The sequence below is a fragment of the Rutilus rutilus genome, assembly GCF_951802725.1.
Source record: "Rutilus rutilus genome assembly, chromosome: 12".
Lineage (NCBI taxonomy): Eukaryota > Metazoa > Chordata > Actinopteri > Cypriniformes > Leuciscidae > Rutilus > Rutilus rutilus.
The window spans coordinates 29,507,422-29,526,113 of record NC_140217.1 but is presented as its reverse complement, the minus strand read 5'-3'; the positions used below and the strand labels follow the sequence as shown (position 1 = coordinate 29,526,113).

The window sequence follows — 18,692 nt, the reverse complement described above, 5'->3', positions numbered from 1 at the left end:
CTTTCTATTTATCAAGAAATATATTTTTCACAAAAATATTAACTATATTAAATATTAGTGTGTGTGTGTATATATATATATATATATATATATATATACATATACATACAGTGTAAAAAGTTTGGAAACATTACTATTTTTAATGTTTTTGAAAGAAGTCTCTTATGCTCTTATTTGATCATAAATACAGAGAAAACAGTAATATTGTGAAATATTGTTACAATTTAAAATAATGGTTTTCTATTTTAATATACTTTAAAATATAATTTATTTCTGTGATGGTAAATGAATATTCAGCAGCTATTACTCCAGAGTTCCGTGTCACATGATCCTTCAGAAATCATTCTGATATGCTGATTTATTATCAATGTTGGAAACAGTTGTTGCTTGATATTTTTTTAATTATACTTTTTTTTCAGAATTCTTTGATGAATAAAAAGTTTTAAAAAGAACAGCATTTATTTTAAATAGACATCAATAGACAATAATTTAATACTTTTATTCAGCAAGAGTGTTAAATTGATAAAAAGGTGATAGTAAAGATTTATATTGTTAGAAAAGATTTCTATTTTGAATAAGTGCTGTTCTTTTTAACTTTTTTATTCATCAATGAATCCTGAAAAAAGTATCACAGGTTCCCCAAAAATATTAGGCAGCACAACTGTTTCCAACATTGCTAATAACCTAGTATCAAATCAGCATATTAGAATGATTTCTGAAGGATCATGTGACAATGAAGACTGGCGTCTCAGCAACTCAGCTTTGCATCACAGAAATAAATTCTATTTTAAAGTACATTCAAATAGAAAACCATTATTTTAAATTGAAATACTATTTAACAATATTGCTGTTTTTTCTGCATTTTTTATCAAATAAATGCAGGCTTGATGAGCATAAGAGACTTAACGTTACTTAAAAACAAACAAAAAAAACAGCAATGTTTCCAACCTTTTAACTAGTACCCAGCCTACAGATATATACTAGGATAACTGCTGATTGGTAGCTAAATTATTATTGCTACTTTATTCTGTATTTTAACATCATAGCCATCCATAGTGGCAACTAGGAGACATTTAACTACAGTTTGCACTGGCGCTCTCGGTCAGTAAGGCCATGAATGGGGCGGAGTTTAGGACCCAGCGCTCGGGTAGTACAATAGAGCTGTTGTGTCGTGGTGAGAGGGTGATTTCTGCTTTTGGGATATTGACAGTGGGACAAGAAAGAAAAAAAAATAACGCAAATCCTGCTTTTTGCCGCATCTCTGGACTACTGACTAGAATACAGCCTTGCGGACTCTATCGCCGTGTACGATCGTCCCGAAACACTGGATTTTTTGGATGTGAGGTAAGGGTGCTGCATGAACAATACTGCTCGTGTCTCCACACAGGGTTCAGTGTGCCAGTTTATCCAGGCAGCGGGGCCTGCTGCTTCAATACAGATCCTTTATGAGCAAGGTTTTACGTCCACACTACACAACTGGGACTATATTGGTATCAGCGATACCATTATGTTTGCGTTAAAGTTTGCGATCACGCTCTGAATGATGTTATATACACGCAGAAAGTGGCATTATGGCAGTAGAAGGGATTGTAGTGACTGGAGAGTGTTCGTCATGTAGGGCGGCTCGAGTTTGGCGCCAAGGCCGTCGGAAACCCTCGCGCGTACAGCAATGGTGGACGCCAGCACATAATGCTCACACATAAACACTGTTTAGTGAGACTTTACCGTAAAGCATTGCTGTGTTTATCCTCCAGTTCTTTATTTAACGTTAGCTGTGTGAACTTGCAGATATGTTCTCCCAGCATGGGCATAACTGCGAAATAGTCATTACAACGCAAGGGCTCGCTAAATATATTTCTCCTCGTTGCATCATGTTTGAGGTTTATAAAGAGGTAATGTGGTGTTTGGACTGTTTTAAGTCTGTGAATGGACACTATGTTTTTGCATAATTACAACTATATTTTTCGCTGGAAATGTTCTGCATATAAACAGTGTTATCAGACAACTTTGTTTTTAAAGTCTTGAGAAATGTGTTTATCCTCCTCGTTCGGTGAAGAACACTTGAACATACTACTGCATTAGCGCAATGAATGATTCAACCGATAAAACGAATAAATATAGAGAAATTCCGTGCATTCTGTACATTTTAATTAAAAAATGGCACCGAAATCAATATTAAGGTTTAATTCTGAAGCCGTGCAACCGAAGTTTGGAGCGGAAGTATCGTTATTGGAATGCGGGAATGCCCTCCTCGAGCTTCCGTTTCCCCCCACTGATTCCCGCGAAACGTTATGCTTCTCGTGGAGGGTTAATGCAACATTACAGAATGAACTATAGGCATTTAAGTAGGTGTCGAGGTGAGGTAGTCTGGGCACTAGGTGGAGGAAATTTGCGTTTTCCGTCGAATCTTCTGAATCATTTCACTTAAAAGATTTGCTAATAATAGAATCGTTCAATAATAGAGGTTTGTTGTCAATTGTAGGGGCACCTACAACAACCTTAATTATGCTGACAAATGAAAACAAAGCTTTTTCCCCCACAATGTTGTCAACTTTTGAGCTTGATTTTTATGAATTTGTAGACAAATCAACACCTAATAAATAGTTTCACTAACTTTCACTTCTTTCAAAGTAAAGGTTCTTTATTGACATCTGTGGTTCCATGAAGAACATCCATGGAATGTTCTTTAGATTATTAAAATTTTCTCTAAAATGTTCCCTAAAGGTGCAGTCACATTTATGGTTATTCCGGTCATTTCAATAGGAATCCATGTGGTCGGGAGTTTCGCGTGATGGCAGAAGATTTCCCCACGCAGATTTCACATGTTCAAGTTGATCAAATGGATTTGAAAAGTTTTCTGTGATCTGTGCCTCATAAATTGCTAATAGACAAGGGACCCTATTGCCCAAAAAATTGCTTGTTACTGCACACCTTAAGAAGAAAATGGTTCTTTTAAGAGCTGATCACTGAAAGTTTTTCGGGGGAACCCAAAATGGCTCTTATATAAAAATTCTAATTTTTAAAAGTATCACATCATTTTAATTTAGAATTATTCTACCTCCTTTATCTTCTTGTTGTGAAACGAGGTTGACTCGCATGACAAACAAACGACGTGCCTCAATCTCATTCGGTCAGTCAGCAGATCCTTGTTCGAAAACTAAAATCTTAAATAAAATTTTCCAATTTGTTATTTTTGTTCACAAACAAGGTGCCCTATTTCAGGTGTTTTCAATCTTTTAGATGCTTCCAAATATGACCATCTTCATGCGGGGAATCCCCATTCCAAAATTTAAAAGGCATCTATATATTTTCATGTATAAAGAACAAATTTATTTTTTGGAAAAATTAACATTATAAATATATGTAAAATAAATGTGATTTATTTATTTAAGTTATATTTTAAGTTTTATATTTTTTTAATTATTTTTTTTTAATGTTTCTTTAAACTTTTTTCACGTTTTTCTCTAAACTTTTCCACAGACCCACTGTGGCCCTCAGACCACAGATTAAAAACCCCTTCCTAGTTAATTTTATTCATGTTTCATTTAATGTTTCTTCCAGTGTCATTCAAACTCGTTCTTCAGTAAAGAGGCGTATAGGTCCATCAAATATTGCTCCGGCTGCACTTGAATACTATTGGTCCGTGATGCAGTCAGTCTTGGAACGCATGAAGTGGAGGAAAATAGTGCTTGAAAGTAAAGATTTGTTCAAAACATTTTGTTTCCTAGCAAAAAAAAACACTACTTAAAAAAAAGTTCAATTCAACTCAAAATGAACAGTAAATCTAAGAAGATAGGAGACAAATTTAATTCAAAGATCGTTTTAACAGTGCATTTCTAAAAGAGCCAGTAAATGGGACGGTTTGTTGGCACACTAGGTCAGTGTGAGGTGAGTGTGGTGGTCAAGTAGCTCTCAGCAGCCTCTGTTTTGTTAGTGTTGGGGTGTGGGGGGGTCTGTCTGGGCAGAGCATTGTGCTTTATCGTTGTACAGTAGGAGTGTGGGCTGGTTTTAGGACTGTCATTTTCTCTTGCCATTTTTCTACTACAATGCAAGGCCACCCAGATTAGATAGTCTCCCCTTGCAACAAATTCATGTTTGCCTCAAAACTTTGCAAATTTGAGAAAAAACACAACTCACTGTTTGTTTACCACTCTCAGTCCTTTCTAAATGCAGAGCCACAGATCTTAAGCACCCATTCAGTCTCATTATAGTGAACATTCGCACTGCGCGAATGGGGGAGTGTGTGCGTCAGAAGCAGATGTTCTTCTCTGCGTTTGAAAGCTAGTCTGTTGCTGTCACAAATGTGGCTTTAGATCCACGTCAAAAGTCCTTCATGGAGCAGTGAAGAGGCGCACTGATTGGTTTTTACGTTTATTTAGTCTGGAGACATTGCAGTGCAATAAAAAGTGCTTTGTATATTTGATCTAATTTAGAAATGCTTGTTTAGTACAGTAGTAGTAATCCACACCAGCTTGATAATGATATTAATAAGGATCATACTAGAATTATGTTAGTCAAGTGAAGTGTGTTAAGAATTGATAACATTTATTGACTGTTTCCAAACCAGCGTCTGCTGTTGTTGGGGCAAACAACAGAAAACCTCTCCTCAAACGCAAGCCATTGGTTAAGTCAGAAGTTGGCTAGTAGTAGTGGTCTCTTTATAGTAATTACACGCATCAGGTTTGTTGTTTGTTTATATAAGCAGCAAATACACTATTGTTCAAACATTTGTGGTCGGAAAATTCAATATATAATGAATATTCAATTATTGCTGAGTTTATTTGATCACACACTTAAGGCCCCCTGAAATCAAAATGTAAGTTTTTTTTTTGCTTTCAGTATTCATATGTTATCCTTATGGTTATGAATAAGCTGGTGTGTTCCAAATCAATGACAAAATTCGCATTTAGGAGATAATCATTCAAAACTTAGTCTCTCACTTCAGCTAAAATGGATTGTGTATTTTTTATGGCATCACCATGGACTTCAGCTTCTCATCACATCTTCTGTCCAATCAAATGCTCTCTAGAATCGAAAGCGTCCCGCCCCCATGCTATAAAAACCAACTTGCCAATCCGACCGTTGACACGTCACGGAGCATTATGGGTTGGCGGTGTGTGTTCGCATGCTCAAACGCTCAAGTTTTATTTCATTTTCCAACGGTATGTTGGTTAAGAATGAAATGGCTAGAATTTATTCACACCTCTACTTTTGAATCCAACGTATCATCAGCGCTCTGATTAGCTTCCATGGTGCTGTCAAGTACCTGCAGTCTCGCTATTGGCTTTTTGAAAAGGGGAGGAGCCATTCAATATGTCCCGCCTTAGCTTCCTGTTTCAGTGGAAATGACGTCAACGCATCAAACAAAGCGGCGTGCTCCAAGGCACTTCAGTGGGCCTTTAAAGATAGGTTAGGCAGTTTCGGAGAGGCTAGCAATAGCAAGCTAGCTTTGAAGCATGAGATGCTACCTTCCCTTCAGAGCGTCTCCAAAGCCACGCCTCCTTCAAACACACATGATCTTGCGTGTGCACAGCAGAGAGCAGAGTCTGCAGAGCGTCATGAGAGACGACGTTATATTACCTCATGTCTCAGTGTCTCATCCTGTATGCTAAACTGTTACATAACAGTCACACAAATTCCCTCTCTTTTTGTAGGTTTTAGGGTTGATATGATGGTGAAATGACTCTAAATTCTATAAATTCCTGTTGTTTTGTTTGCGCAGTGAGTCCCTCAGAGAGCACAGTGTCTTTAATTCACTATATAAAACAACTTGCTGCTAAATATGCATTTTGACTGTTCTCATCCAGTCTGGTATTTATAGTGTCCACTCTGTCTGGCAACTGCCTCACCATTACCACAGAAATAACCAACTCAAACGATAGCACAATATTTTCAAAGGTCGCTACACAATGGTCCGAGACGCCTGTCTGCGTTTTTATGACTATAGCAGCTTTTAAGGCGCAACTTCTCCCAGAGGTTTACTATGCCAAGTGTCTGACAGCTAAAGCTTTTTGAAAAATATCAAAACAATATGTGAGGGGAAAAAATCTAAAATGAATCAACTAGTTAGTAATAAAATAACTATTTGCTGTTCATCTTCTTTTTTTTCTTTTTTTTTTGAGGAAGTGTTTTTTTTTTTAGGCTGTGTGATTTGATCTAATCAGAAGTTTAATTTACTTTAAATAATTCGCCTTGCTTAATATAAGCTTTCCTTTCAAGGTGTGTCACTCTGTACATAGTTTCATATGTGTGGTTTGGCTGCAATTGCTCCTTGAAAACTAGGTTAATATTTATTTAAGGAGGCCCCTCAGTCAGGTTTTGGAGCCTAATAAATCGCAGTACAGGCTGTGCTTTGCTGGGTGTCTATCAGTCCTGTTCACCTCCACTTCCTGTTTTACCACCCCACATTTTCATTTAGACTGTGTAATTTCGCATTCTTTCCTCACGTCTTATTCTTTTTTTCAGGCATGAGCGAGAGGCAGATGCGCAGCAGAGAAAAACAGTAGCATGCTCTTTGAATTTATGGTAAGCGAAAAACAGGTCAATGAAAGAAAAAACATTAAAGCTGCCCTCTGGTAATCTCATTCAACGGGGCATTGATATATATTATGGTACTGAATTATTGTTCATGTGACATGTTTTTAAATATATTTGTTACTTGTATACCGCATGGTAATACCATCAGGGTTCCTCCTACTAGGGGTGGGAATCACAGGGTACCTTACGATATGATGCACGATACACGGCTCAGGACACCGATAATATCACAATACAGCAATTCTGCGATAATCAATATATTGCTAGACAATCCTATAGTGATACATCACGATATGTGTCTAGTTATGAAAACAACATGCTCATGAATAGGTTAAGTGCATGCTTTCTTTCTTCATTCAAGTCCAAACTGTTAGAAAACAGCACAAAAAGTTTTTCAGTCTGTAAATTAAATTTTAATTTATTCATTTATTATTATTTTCAATGAGATCAGAGTGATGGCGTTGCAAGTGGCTTTGCATGTTCGTGGTATTTTCTGTGTACTTTACTTTTACCAGGCAGTTCTTGTATATTGCATTATGCTCTTTGTCGATTTTGTTTGTCCCATCAATGGTATAAAAGCCGAAGTGAGTCCAGACTTTGGACTTCTAGTTGTAGCAAACTACTATATTTAAAGAAATCCCCCTTCTTCTGTTATGTGAAAACATCTCTTGTTTAGGTGTAGGTGAAATCATTGTGCCTAAATGGTTTTAAGTGGAACATGGTTGAGTTGAAGACTCATTTGAGCTGGACTTCTCTTTCGTTGCAGGATACGTCAGGATGAAAAGACTCAGGGCTTCAAGCAGCAGTGACAGTTCAGACAATGAGAGTGAGTCAAACTGAGCCTCACAAAATTCGTAATCTACGTGTAAGTTTTATAGGGAACAAAAATGTATATTTATTCTTGGCTCACTCCGTTGTTGTATCATAAAGGTCCCTCGACGTCCTTTTCCTCTAACAAGTATGGAAGCAAACCGGGCACCCCCGCCTCTGCTCAGAAGAAACCAGCAGAGGTAAACACAGAAGAATAATACCGTAACCTGTTTTAAGACCCTTGATTTTTATCAGCAGACTTATGAATTCTTTTTTTTATTGTAAAGTTGGTCATATCACTCATTCAGGTTGATATATGGTCTTAATTCAACCTTGTAGGTGTTCAGAAAAGACTTGATCAGTGCCATGAAGCTGCCAGACTCTCACCATATTACTTCAGAGGATTATTACCTGTTGGCGGACACATGGAAGCAGGAATGGGAAAAAGGAGTCCAAGTACTCGTCAGTCCAGACACCATCCCTCAGCCCTCTGTGAGGTATGTCACTTTGAATAAAAGCAAGCATAAACAGGTTTTTGGACATGTACCATCTTGCATGTGACACAAAGGGATAGGTCACCCACAAATGGGTTAGTGAATGAAATTCTGTCATAATTTATTATTATTTATTAACTTTGTCAAAAAGTTGTTTCAACCCTATATGAATTTGTTTCTTCTGCTGAACACAAAATATATTTTGAAGAATGTTGGTAACCAAACAGTTGATTGGCCCTTTGACTTCCAGAGTAATTTTTCCATACTATGGAAGTCAATGGAAACAGAACAAAACCGTGTGCGTTTTCAACCTACTGACTAGCAACTCTGATAGGCCGTTGCATTCACGCACTCAAGAGATATGATTGTGATTGGCTGCAATGCTCAACACCTGTAAAAACCCACTGTAAATAAAAAAACCTTAGACACTCATAGAGCACTCATAGAGCACTCAAACATGAACGAGAGCATTTGAAAGCAGTGTCTATCAGCGAGTAGAATATACCTAGAACTCTGTACTACCGGTGCTGCAGAAATGCTGTTACCGTCAACTATATATATATATATATATATATGTATATATATATACACACATGTATATGTATATATGTGTGTGTATATATAGTACCGACTGGTACCTGTAGTACCGGTACGTTTGACAACCCTAGTGTGCATGGATGAATCATTTATAATAAGTACTGCAATATTCCATTAAAAAAAGATCTCATGATGACTTTTGTGTGTGTAGGATAATAGCAGAGAAGCCAAAGGAGGTCCTCTTCACAAAACCGAGGAAATATATCCAGTGCTGGAGTCAGGACTCTACGGAGACGGGTTATGTCAATATCAAGGAATTAGCGGAGGCTATGTGCAGATATGACCTAGATGACATGGATCTATACTGGCTCCAGCAGCTCAATGCAGAGCTTGGGGCGATGGGTAAGAGAGGGGATGCCTGTAAAAGCAAGGCCTCGTCTGGTGTCTTCCCTGTAAGATTTGGTGTCATGACTTGCTTCAAGGAATAAAGTACGATTTGTATGTTCCATTTAGGCGACGGGCCAGTGGATGAGCTGACGATGGAGCGGGTGATGGAGGCACTGGAGAGGCAGTGCCATGACAACATGAACCACGCCATCGAGACTGAGGAAGGGTTGGGAATAGAGTACGATGAGGACGTCATCTGTGATGTATGTCGCTCACCTGACAGCGAGGAGGGCAATGACATGGTCTTTTGCGACAAGTGCAACATTTGTGTGCACCAGGTGAGACCTTTGATATCATCAGTAAATAGTCAAGAATCTGAAGGATGCTTTGTCAAGAAAAAAAATCATAAGACTTTTTGTCTATCCTGTTATTATTTTTTGTAATATTGCAGATATTATATAAACTACCATTCAAAAGTTTAAGCTTAGTAAGATCTTTTTGTTGTTTAATGAAATTAATAGTTTTATTCAGCAAAAATGGATTAAATTGATTGTAAGTGACTGTAAAGACATTTATAATGCTGCAAAAGATCTTGATTTCAAATAAAGTTTTAAACTCAAAGAATCCTGAAAAAAAATAAGCAGCATTGATTGTAATAAAAATGTTTCTTGAGCACTAAATCAGCATATTAGAATGATTTCTGAAGGATCATGTGACACTGAAGACTGGAGTAATGATGCTGAAAATTCAGCTTCGCCTTTCATAGGAATGAATTAAAATTTTAAATGTATTACATTAGAAAGCAGTAATAATATTTCACAATATTATAGTTTTACTGTATAGTTTTGGTGAGCAAAAACATAAAAAAAAAACTCATTAACCCAAAACTTTTGAATGTAATGTAGTTTCTGTTGCAATGTTACAAGAAGTTTAATTGTATTTTTGACTTGAGTATAGCCTTTGATGCTGATATAAGAATAAAATACATATTTGTCATATTTTTATAGTATATGATTGTATTAAGTATTGTGAACTAGAAAAAGATAAGTTTATACTAAACTTCATCACACTTATATTTTGTTGCAGGCCTGCTATGGCATTGTGAAAGTGCCAGTTGGAAACTGGCTGTGCAGAACTTGTGTGCTTGGTATCAACCCACAGTGCCTTCTGTGTCCCAAAAGAGGAGGTGCAATGAAGGCCACCAGGGCGGGCACTAAATGGGCTCATGTAAGCTGTGCCCTCTGGATACCGGAGGTAAGTTGTGTATCACTTTTTTATCATGCTTGTATGATCTTAATGTTGTTTCTTTAATAATAACATGAAATTGAGCTATGTCAGCATATTTCCTATTTGTTAGTTTTATTTAAGTGTATGATATGGAGTTAACAGCCACAAAACTCCACTTTTGATTTTATGGGATCTTTAAAGAAAATAAGTATTAAGAATTTGCGTTTGTTTTTAGGTGAGCATTGCATGCCCGGAGAGGATGGAACCCATCACCAAAGTGTCTCATATTCCTCCCAGTCGCTGGTCGCTCATCTGCAGTCTCTGTAAACTCAAGACTGGAGCCTGCATACAGGTATAGGGCAAAGAAGTTATAAAAAATATAGTTTGACAGTGAATTATTATTGCTTAGTTGGATATGTGAAATTTAGCACAGAATCATCCTCGAATGCAATAGAATTTTGATTTAAAAATATTTTTTGGATGCAAAATGTTAGTCTAATTTTAATTGTATTTAATTTAAATTATTAGGCAAGTCATGATATTTTTATAAGAACTGTAACTCTTGGAAGTTATTTAAATAAAATAAAATAACACAAATCTGTAAGCATTTATAAAAAAAAAAACACATTTGTACTCAATGTGTAGCATACAGTCTTTCCGTTGTTTTTTAATAGCCTTCAATTTGCATATTGTTTTGAAAAACATTGAGCAAGATGGGTTTTTTTTATTTATAAAATGCTTGAAATAAAATTAATTAAATGAAGAAATAATTTAATCAATTATTAAAATAATGGTTCTAGATTTATCTTTCAGACTGTCCACGTTTTTTTTAACACTGTCTCTCGTCTTCCAGTGTTCGGTTAAGAACTGCACCATCCCTTTCCACGTCACTTGTGCTTTTGAGCAAAACCTGGAGATGAAGACCATCCTGGATGAAGGTGATGAGGTCAAGTTCAAATCCTACTGCCTGAAGCACAGTAAACCTAAAGCAGGAGAAGCGGGTTTGAGTCCGGCCCGTCATAAACCTCCGACTGAGACCGAGAAACTGGGCTTGAGGGCGCAGAAGCTTCAGGAGCTGGAGGAGGAGTTCTACACCCTCGTTCATCCCGAGGAAGTGGCCCAAAACCTTGGACTGCCACTGTACCTGCTGGATTTCATCTTTCAGTACTGGAAGATAAAGAGGAAAAGCAACTTTAATAAGGCTCTGCTGCCACCTAAAGAAGATGAAGAGAACCTCCTGCAGCAGCCACAGGAGGACAGCATACACACACGAATGCGCATGTTCATGCACCTGCGGCAGGACCTGGAGAGGGTGGGTACTCCCGTCATAATGGATGAGTTTTTTTTTTTTTTTTTAAGGCATGGGTCAGGATGTGCAACAACTGAGTAGTCTTTTTCTTGCTGTGAACAATTTTCCCTGTATCATCCATGTTTCTTCATTTTTTTTTGTGTGTAAAGACCTGTTAGTTTAGTCTGTTATTAGTGTTGTTGTACACATACCCATTATCTTATTACATGTGGTTCTCTCAAAATTAATGAATGCACAGTTCAGTTGGTTTATGTACACTACAGTTCAAAAGTTTGGGGTCAGTAAGATTTTTTAAATGTTTTTGAAAGAAGTCTCTTTTATATATATATATATTAGGGCGGCACGATTACCAATTTACATGAAATCACGCTTAAACCGATTTGGCTTATTGCGCTTATGAAATCGCAAAGGCTGCAAACCAATCTTACTGATCCCAAACTTTTGAATGGTAGTGTATATGCATGCTTAAACCATCAGTATCATGTTGTGAGTTGTTGACGTTATGATCTTTATGTGTGTGTGTGTCATTTTGTCAGGTGAGAAACTTGTGCTACATGGTGAGTCGAAGAGAGAAGCTGAAGCTGTCCCAGAGTAAAGCACAGGAGCAGATTTTCAATCTTCATGTCAAGCTCATTAACCAAGAGTTATCTGCAGGTAATTTTTATTTTATTGTGCAATTAAATGTTTTGTGTGAATTATTTCAATAATAAAAAATATTTTAGTTTAATTCAGAGTAAACTCATTTTAGTTAATTTCTTAAATGAAAATATATTTTCTAATTATTTCATATTTCATAAGTGGGCAAATCATATGTTTACATGTTTAGCCCTGGACTCTTGGAGTTCAAGTTAAATTCATGCAGCCAAATAGATCCAATGAATTAAAGATAACTGTACTCTTCCATAACCTGTCTTTTGACTGCCCAGCACCACTGACTGACTGACTGACTTCTGCTTTTATCAGGGCTTCCAGTGTCCTCTTCTTTAGAGAACATGTTCCACCCTCCTCCCAGAATAACCCTAAAACTCAAAATGCCCAAAGTGTCGCTTGGCAATGGCAAAACCAGCTCCAAATCTGTTAATGGACCCTTGTGCCCGGATAACAGCGGCAATGTATATGACACTGGCGAGGGAGGCATCGGACTGGGCAAACCGCAGCTCCATCTCGGACGGGCGCGGATAGAGGAGCGCGCCAACGGTCTCTTGCCCGCCTCCATCTACATACGACGAGACGGTGGGACTCCCCCGTTGGCCATAAAGCAGTCGGGCAAACCCCTGGCTCTGCATGCCGCCCTCCTCGGTCAATCATCCAATGGGAAGGGCAAGGTTGAACCAGAGAAAACCCGGCCATTGAAATCCAACGGCATTATGGACAAGCCCGTACTCCAAAGAGACACTTCCTGCCAGACGCCCACTGAGAAAGACACATGCAACAAGATTTCAGGGAAGGGTCAGTCAGGTGGATTCCACAAAACCTCTCTTGAGCACTTCAGTCGATCTCTCAAGGAGGCCACTGTTAGTTTAGTACGAACTGAGGACCTTCGGGCCTTTGAGAAGAACGCACGCAAGACCTCCGGATTCTCCAAACCGGTTTCCATTGAGCAGCCGCTAGGGGGCAGCAGAGCGTGCCAGGAGAGCGACGGTTACTGCCCGGACGCAGAGCTCAGTGACTCTGAGCCCGAGGCTAAAGGGAAGTGCCGGCAGGGAGGGAGGGGGCAAAACCAGAGAGGTCCAGCTGGGGACTACGTCAAGTCAGCCAGCCGAGCAAAACTGTCTTTTGGCTCTAGAACGTCAGTGCAAAGGTGACAATCTTCAAAAGCATCGGAAACCCACTGCCACGAATTACCGTAGTCCTACGGCGGTAATTGGAAGTGCCAGATTCTGTTTTCCTCTGTTGAGGATCAGCCGATGGTTTTTAGTGCGGTGTGCCAAAATACCCTTGCTGGCTGATTGCAGAAGTGCAGATTGGTCTATTTTGTGGACTGATTTATATCACTGTTTCTCTCTACCCAGCCATAGAGTTTCTGCTGCAGCTCCACTTGGACTCAGTTCACGAGGGCGTGTGTAAAGTAGGTTTTATGGGCCGTGCAGCAGTGTTTCTGTACATAAAAGGAACCTCCCTTTTTGACTGTATATAGTAGTTTGTGTTAAGATGTGGAGCACTTCGAGATGCTTTCCACGTACTGAAACATTATCATACTTTCTTACTGATATGCTTATGCAAATAAATAAAGACTTAAGAACTCCGATCTGACAAATCATGATTGTCTGGCTGGACCTTTTTTTTTTTTTTTGCCTTTTTTTCTGTTTCTGTTTTTACTTTATCTCTTTGGTCTCTCTTTCCTTTTGCTTTGTTTTTGTTTTTTTTACGTCTTTGCTAATGTTAGAATTGGCATGCTTGAGTTGGAAAAGAAAGTGTTGTGTGCAACTGAAATGGTCTTCCAACTGTCTTCAGAGTGTGAAAGGATATATGTCAAACCTTGATGTTTATATTTAGAATAAATTCTAAGGATACAGTATTATTTTTTTTTTACTCAAATCCATCTTCTGTCATTTCTCAGCGCCGAACCCTTTCTCGTGTTTGCAAAAGATCATTAAAAAATGGCCAATAATAAAGCAAAAATTTATTTTTATGTGCTCGAGAGAGAGACGGAGTATTTTAGCACAAGAAAAGTAACACGTGTTTTGGCATAAAAGCATTATATGTCCACCCGAGTCAGTCAAATAAACTGGGCTGTCAATATTAATTGCTAAAAAATACTCAGAGCTCCTAAGACTCAGACTTTTGTCCTCTGTAGAGGACATTATATTGTATATTCAGGGCTGTTCAGAGATGCCAAATGTTTGGAGGCTTGACTATGACAACTGTTCCTTGGTCTTTAAAATGACATATTGACTGAATTGTTAAATTTAGCACTCCTAAATATGAATATATTTTGTAATTATCATTTAAATCTGACTAATTTTCAAGTTGTTTGTCATGATTAAACTTCTCAGAAGAACGTTATGTCCTTTTTAGTGGACAAGACTTGCAGCATGTTTATCAGGCATTTTGGGGAGACACAAGTAAATAGGAAAATGAATTATATATTCTTATGAAATAGGAGCCAAGTTATTACTCCCATTATTACATTACCTTCAATGCATGTTGAACCAAGAACACATTAATATGCAAATTAGATACAATGTATAGAGATTGTATAGAATGGGACTACCCTTTTATGGCCATGTTTACACACATATTGTATAAAGTAAAATAGTATATAAAATCATGTTATATATTTCATAACGTTGTTGAGAATCATCAAAGTTTGGTTAAAAATCAGCCTGAAACCTCAAAATTGAAAAAACAAACATTGTTATTACTTAGGCCTATATGTCTTTTCATTTTTTTAATAACTACAGAGGACATAGCATAAAGAGAAATAAAATATATTATCAAAAATCCTTTTGTTTCTTTTGATCCAATGTATTGACAAATTTTTTTTGTCTGGTTCTCAGGAGGTCTTACTATTCAAAGGGTTTTAAAGACTTTTATTTAGCAAGGACACATTAAATTGATCAAAAGTGACAGTAAAGACATTTATAATGTTACGAAAGATTTCAAATAAATCCTGTTTAATTTGAACTTTCTACTCATCAAAGAATCCTGAAAAAATGCATCATGGTTTCCACAACAATATTAAGCTTCACAACTCTTGTTGATAATAATAAGACAATATAATACAGTAAATATATTTACACCCTGAAGAAAGCTGTTTGCGCCGCTACGCGTGGGTTGCTTCTCCCTATGTTTTTTAATTTTTCTATTATGAAATAGCCAGTAAAATAAAGGCTTTTTAAATAATTTTGAAGAAGAGTGCCTTGGATTTTCTCTTTTCCACATTTATTTGAATTCCCGACCCCAAAGAGCACCCTCAAACATCTGACTGAGCACCCTGGACACTTTTTGTCTTCATATTTACAAAAATACAGCAAATTTACTCTATTTCTAAAAAATACACTATAAACTGCTTTTTTTTTCACAATGGCATTCGTGAACATGAGATTTTGCAACGTTAGTGTGCATCCGCCACTTCAAATTGTGAAGTCACAAGTCATGTTCACGTAAAGCTCTAAAGCAGTAATTCGTCTGTCATTTTCCTTCAACCTCATTCTTCTCCAGGAGCCCTCTGGCTAGTCCAAATGGAAGTGTTCTCCACAGTTTTAATCATTTTCTTCGCTCCAGAAACCACAATTTCTGCACTCTGTGGTGTTTCCTCAGGCTGTACCTGCCTCCTGCTGTCAACTAACACAATGAGAGAGAACTCGATAATGAGTGAATCACTTATTTCGTTCGGTCATGTAAATTGTGCTTACTGGTAAATGATTGCAGAACAGTTCAAATCTTTGATTGCTAATGTAAGTGTCTTACCGTCATACCTGTGCCACGTTTGAAGTCGTCAGATTATGCTTAACTAGCTTAAGCAGAGTAGTGTATCATTCATTACTGCTGCCTGAGACATTACATTTTCACTTAAATATTGATATGGATGGATAAATAATACTGAGCTCAGCTGTCATCTGATGTTCTTTTCAAGCTTAACCGAGTTATCTTCTGACTCAACTGATTCTTTTGGTTGAGCGGCTGCTGTGTTAGCTAGGAGCTGGAGCAGGAGCTGCCTAAGGCGTATTGATCATTTGAAGAAAAAGCTGAGTTTGACTACTGTGTTAAACAGCACAGCACTCGCTCTGTTGAGAAAGAAATATAAATCAGGTAAAAGAAACATCCACTTCTGTAGCTTTTATAGGGATAATAACGTACAGTCAGATGGACCTTGGCGCTAAGAGAGAGCTGTAAAATAACATATAGTTCTAAGCATGCTCATTTAGAAGTTCTATTTGCAAATGTATGTCCATGACAGATGTTACGGTAATGCTAATTGTCAGTGCAATTATAGTTTAAGTACTAAATGCACTGAGTACTCCGGAACAAGTGTAAAATTGTGTGCATCACCTTGTAATAGTCTTATCATAGATAACAATATTGATGTACTTTGTTCAACATCGACATTACAAAGTATAAATTAATTTTAGCATTGTAGAAAGTTAAAGGCACAATATGTATTTTTTTGCTTTAAAAATATAAAAAATCACTATATCTATGTTATATATTTTTTAAAGTTGTGTATTTACATTATCCCGACAGTTCCAATTAACTTCTAAATCCAGAGAAATTAATATTTTAATTCGAAGACACGGACCGTGTCTTTGGCCGTTTCTCAATATGCGTTCTTGTCTGTACTTGTGTTCTTGTGGACTTGTGAAACGTCATCAGTCGCTGCCCAAGTACCGTCCCAATACACAAGTTTGCATTTTGGCAAGAACGGTTAAAAATCCCGGAAGTGTTCTTGACACGCCCATTTTACCGAGGATGCAACGGTTGGTAACTTGTGTGAACTTGACGGCAGAAATATCCCAGCATTCATTTCGGCATTCGAGGAACGAGAGGTCAATACAGCAAGTCGTTTTTCTACAATTTCGTACGCCATTTCATCACTAAATTCACTTCTGAGAACATTTGATGTGAGAAATCAACTGTGTAGATTTCAAATATTGGCATTTTTCGAAAATGCGCTCAAACGTTTTCGGAAGTGAGAATCTCCAGCGTAGGTAGCTTTATTGTTATGAATATACATTACATAGTGTTGTAAAGTAATCCCTTGAGCTGAGGGTAGGCTTGGGCGATAAAGCCTGGCTGTTACCGTCAATAATTCTCGTTATGTTTGGGTACTGCAGACGGCGTCTGTGCGGGGGTATTATTGCGCAATACCAGCAAGAATGCATCGTCTCAAACTGTCAGCGGCGTTCTGTGTGCTCGTCACCTTGTGAGTTCATTCTTCCAAGAACAACTAGCAAGAGCATTCTCCCCAAGAACACAAGTCCGTTCTTGGCATTCTTGGTTTTGAGAAACACCCTTTTTTATTTCCGTTTTGTCGCCGTCAATGGCGTCATATCCGTGTTGTCTCTGGTTTCCGCTCGTGCTGCCATGGCAACCAGAGCTATGACCCAGAGCCCTCTGGTAGTAACCAAACTGACGCGGACAACTGTGTAGTTCGCAATGTCTATCTGCACGCTGTTGTTGTTTCGTTCAAACATTATGGACCATGGCAAGCAGACTTTGGATAAAAAAGGAGAACTAAACCGAGAATCAATATCAGCGCGGTGTTTTCGAGATGCCGAGAGCTCCCATAGACAGTTTATAAACGAGAGCTCCACGTCCGAGACTTCGACAACTCCTACATGTACTTTATTAAACAGGTGAGCACATTTACATAAAACTAATCAATATTATATAGTTCAACAATGATAAAATGTTAGAATATGATCTGTATGTTATTCTAATGTTGATCTAGCTTACTGCTAGTCTCATACAGACAAACTAACGTTAACACATAACGTTACATTTCAACACATTCAAATGCAGTTTAGTGTGATAGTGTAATGTTAGACCAAGTGAAACAGCGCTGCGTTACCTCACAAGTTTAATTTGTCTAATAAACTGACCTGTGAGTAGTAATTCTGCGTGTAGTTCGGTAGAATGAAATGTCCATATTCCTTTTAGATCCGTGGGACTCGCATCGCGTTTGGAGCTGATAGCTGTCTCTTAGCAATCCCGAACTGCTTCATATCACAGTCATGATAAAAGCATCGATGTATTCAGTCATCCATAAACATTATTAGATCGGCCGGCTTGACGTTGACGACAACATCCATAATTCTTAGCATGTGTTGCGTCATCAAACTACGCCTTTGTTATTGTAAATAGGTTAGCGACCCCTAGTGGCGAAAAATTCCATATTGTGCCTTTAAGTCATTCTTTTATAAAGCGTGCACGTAACCTTTTTAGTCTTGGTTTTGCAATAAAGAACTAGATCAGGATTCCAAACCGCAGCAATGATCCATCTGCTCTGTGTAGTTTCAGTGAACTCTGTCCTTGATTGGCTGATTCAGGCAGGTGTGTTTGACTGGAGCTGGATCTAAAATGGAAACTAGATCACCATGAACAAGGTTAGACACTCCTGCCTTAACTATGAATCTGTCCACATGAGAATAGAGAAGCTAACAGGAGAAATTATCAGGTCATAAACAAGAAGTATTTACACATGAATGAATGAAGCATCTTACATCACATTTTTAAAATGCACAGTGGCTTGAACACAATTTACACTACCGTTCAAACGTTTGGGGTCAGTACGATTTTACGGTTGACAAAGTACACAAATTCCTTACTTGAGTGAAAGTACAAATACTACTGGTCAAAAATTACTCCGTTACAAGTAAAAATTGTAAAGACCGATTTTTTACTTAAGTAAAAGTATGTAGTCGTTTTTAAAAGTACTTAAGTATCAA

The 18,692-nt window shown here is 37.7% G+C and overlaps 1 protein-coding gene across 1 annotated transcript; it reads left to right on the top strand.

Moving 5' to 3' along the window:
- The first annotated feature begins 1,125 nt into the window (after nt 1-1,125).
- On the top strand, nt 1,126-13,547 carry jade3 (jade family PHD finger 3). The gene is made up of 12 exons (XM_084426365.1): nt 1,126-1,344; nt 6,466-6,525; nt 7,304-7,363; nt 7,468-7,547; nt 7,687-7,844; nt 8,590-8,780; nt 8,892-9,103; nt 9,852-10,019; nt 10,228-10,344; nt 10,846-11,304; nt 11,838-11,955; nt 12,265-13,547. Exons 3-12 carry the CDS (start codon nt 7,315-7,317, stop codon nt 13,104-13,106), a joined length of 2,394 nt encoding a protein of 797 aa, XP_084282491.1. The 5' UTR covers nt 1,126-1,344; nt 6,466-6,525; nt 7,304-7,314; the 3' UTR covers nt 13,107-13,547.
- Nucleotides 13,548-18,692: the final 5,145 nt, after the last annotated feature.

Excerpts from the sequence above, each read along its gene's own strand:
- jade3 (XM_084426365.1), top strand. The coding sequence starts at position 7,315 with ATGAAAAGACTCAGGGCTTCAAGCAGCAGTGACAGTTCAGACAATGAG. Across the intron at positions 7,364-7,467 it reads TGACAGTTCAGACAATGAGA|GTCCCTCGACGTCCTTTTCC; the intron begins GTGAGTCAAACT and ends TGTATCATAAAG. Across the intron at positions 11,956-12,264 it reads TAACCAAGAGTTATCTGCAG|GGCTTCCAGTGTCCTCTTCT; the intron begins GTAATTTTTATT and ends TGCTTTTATCAG.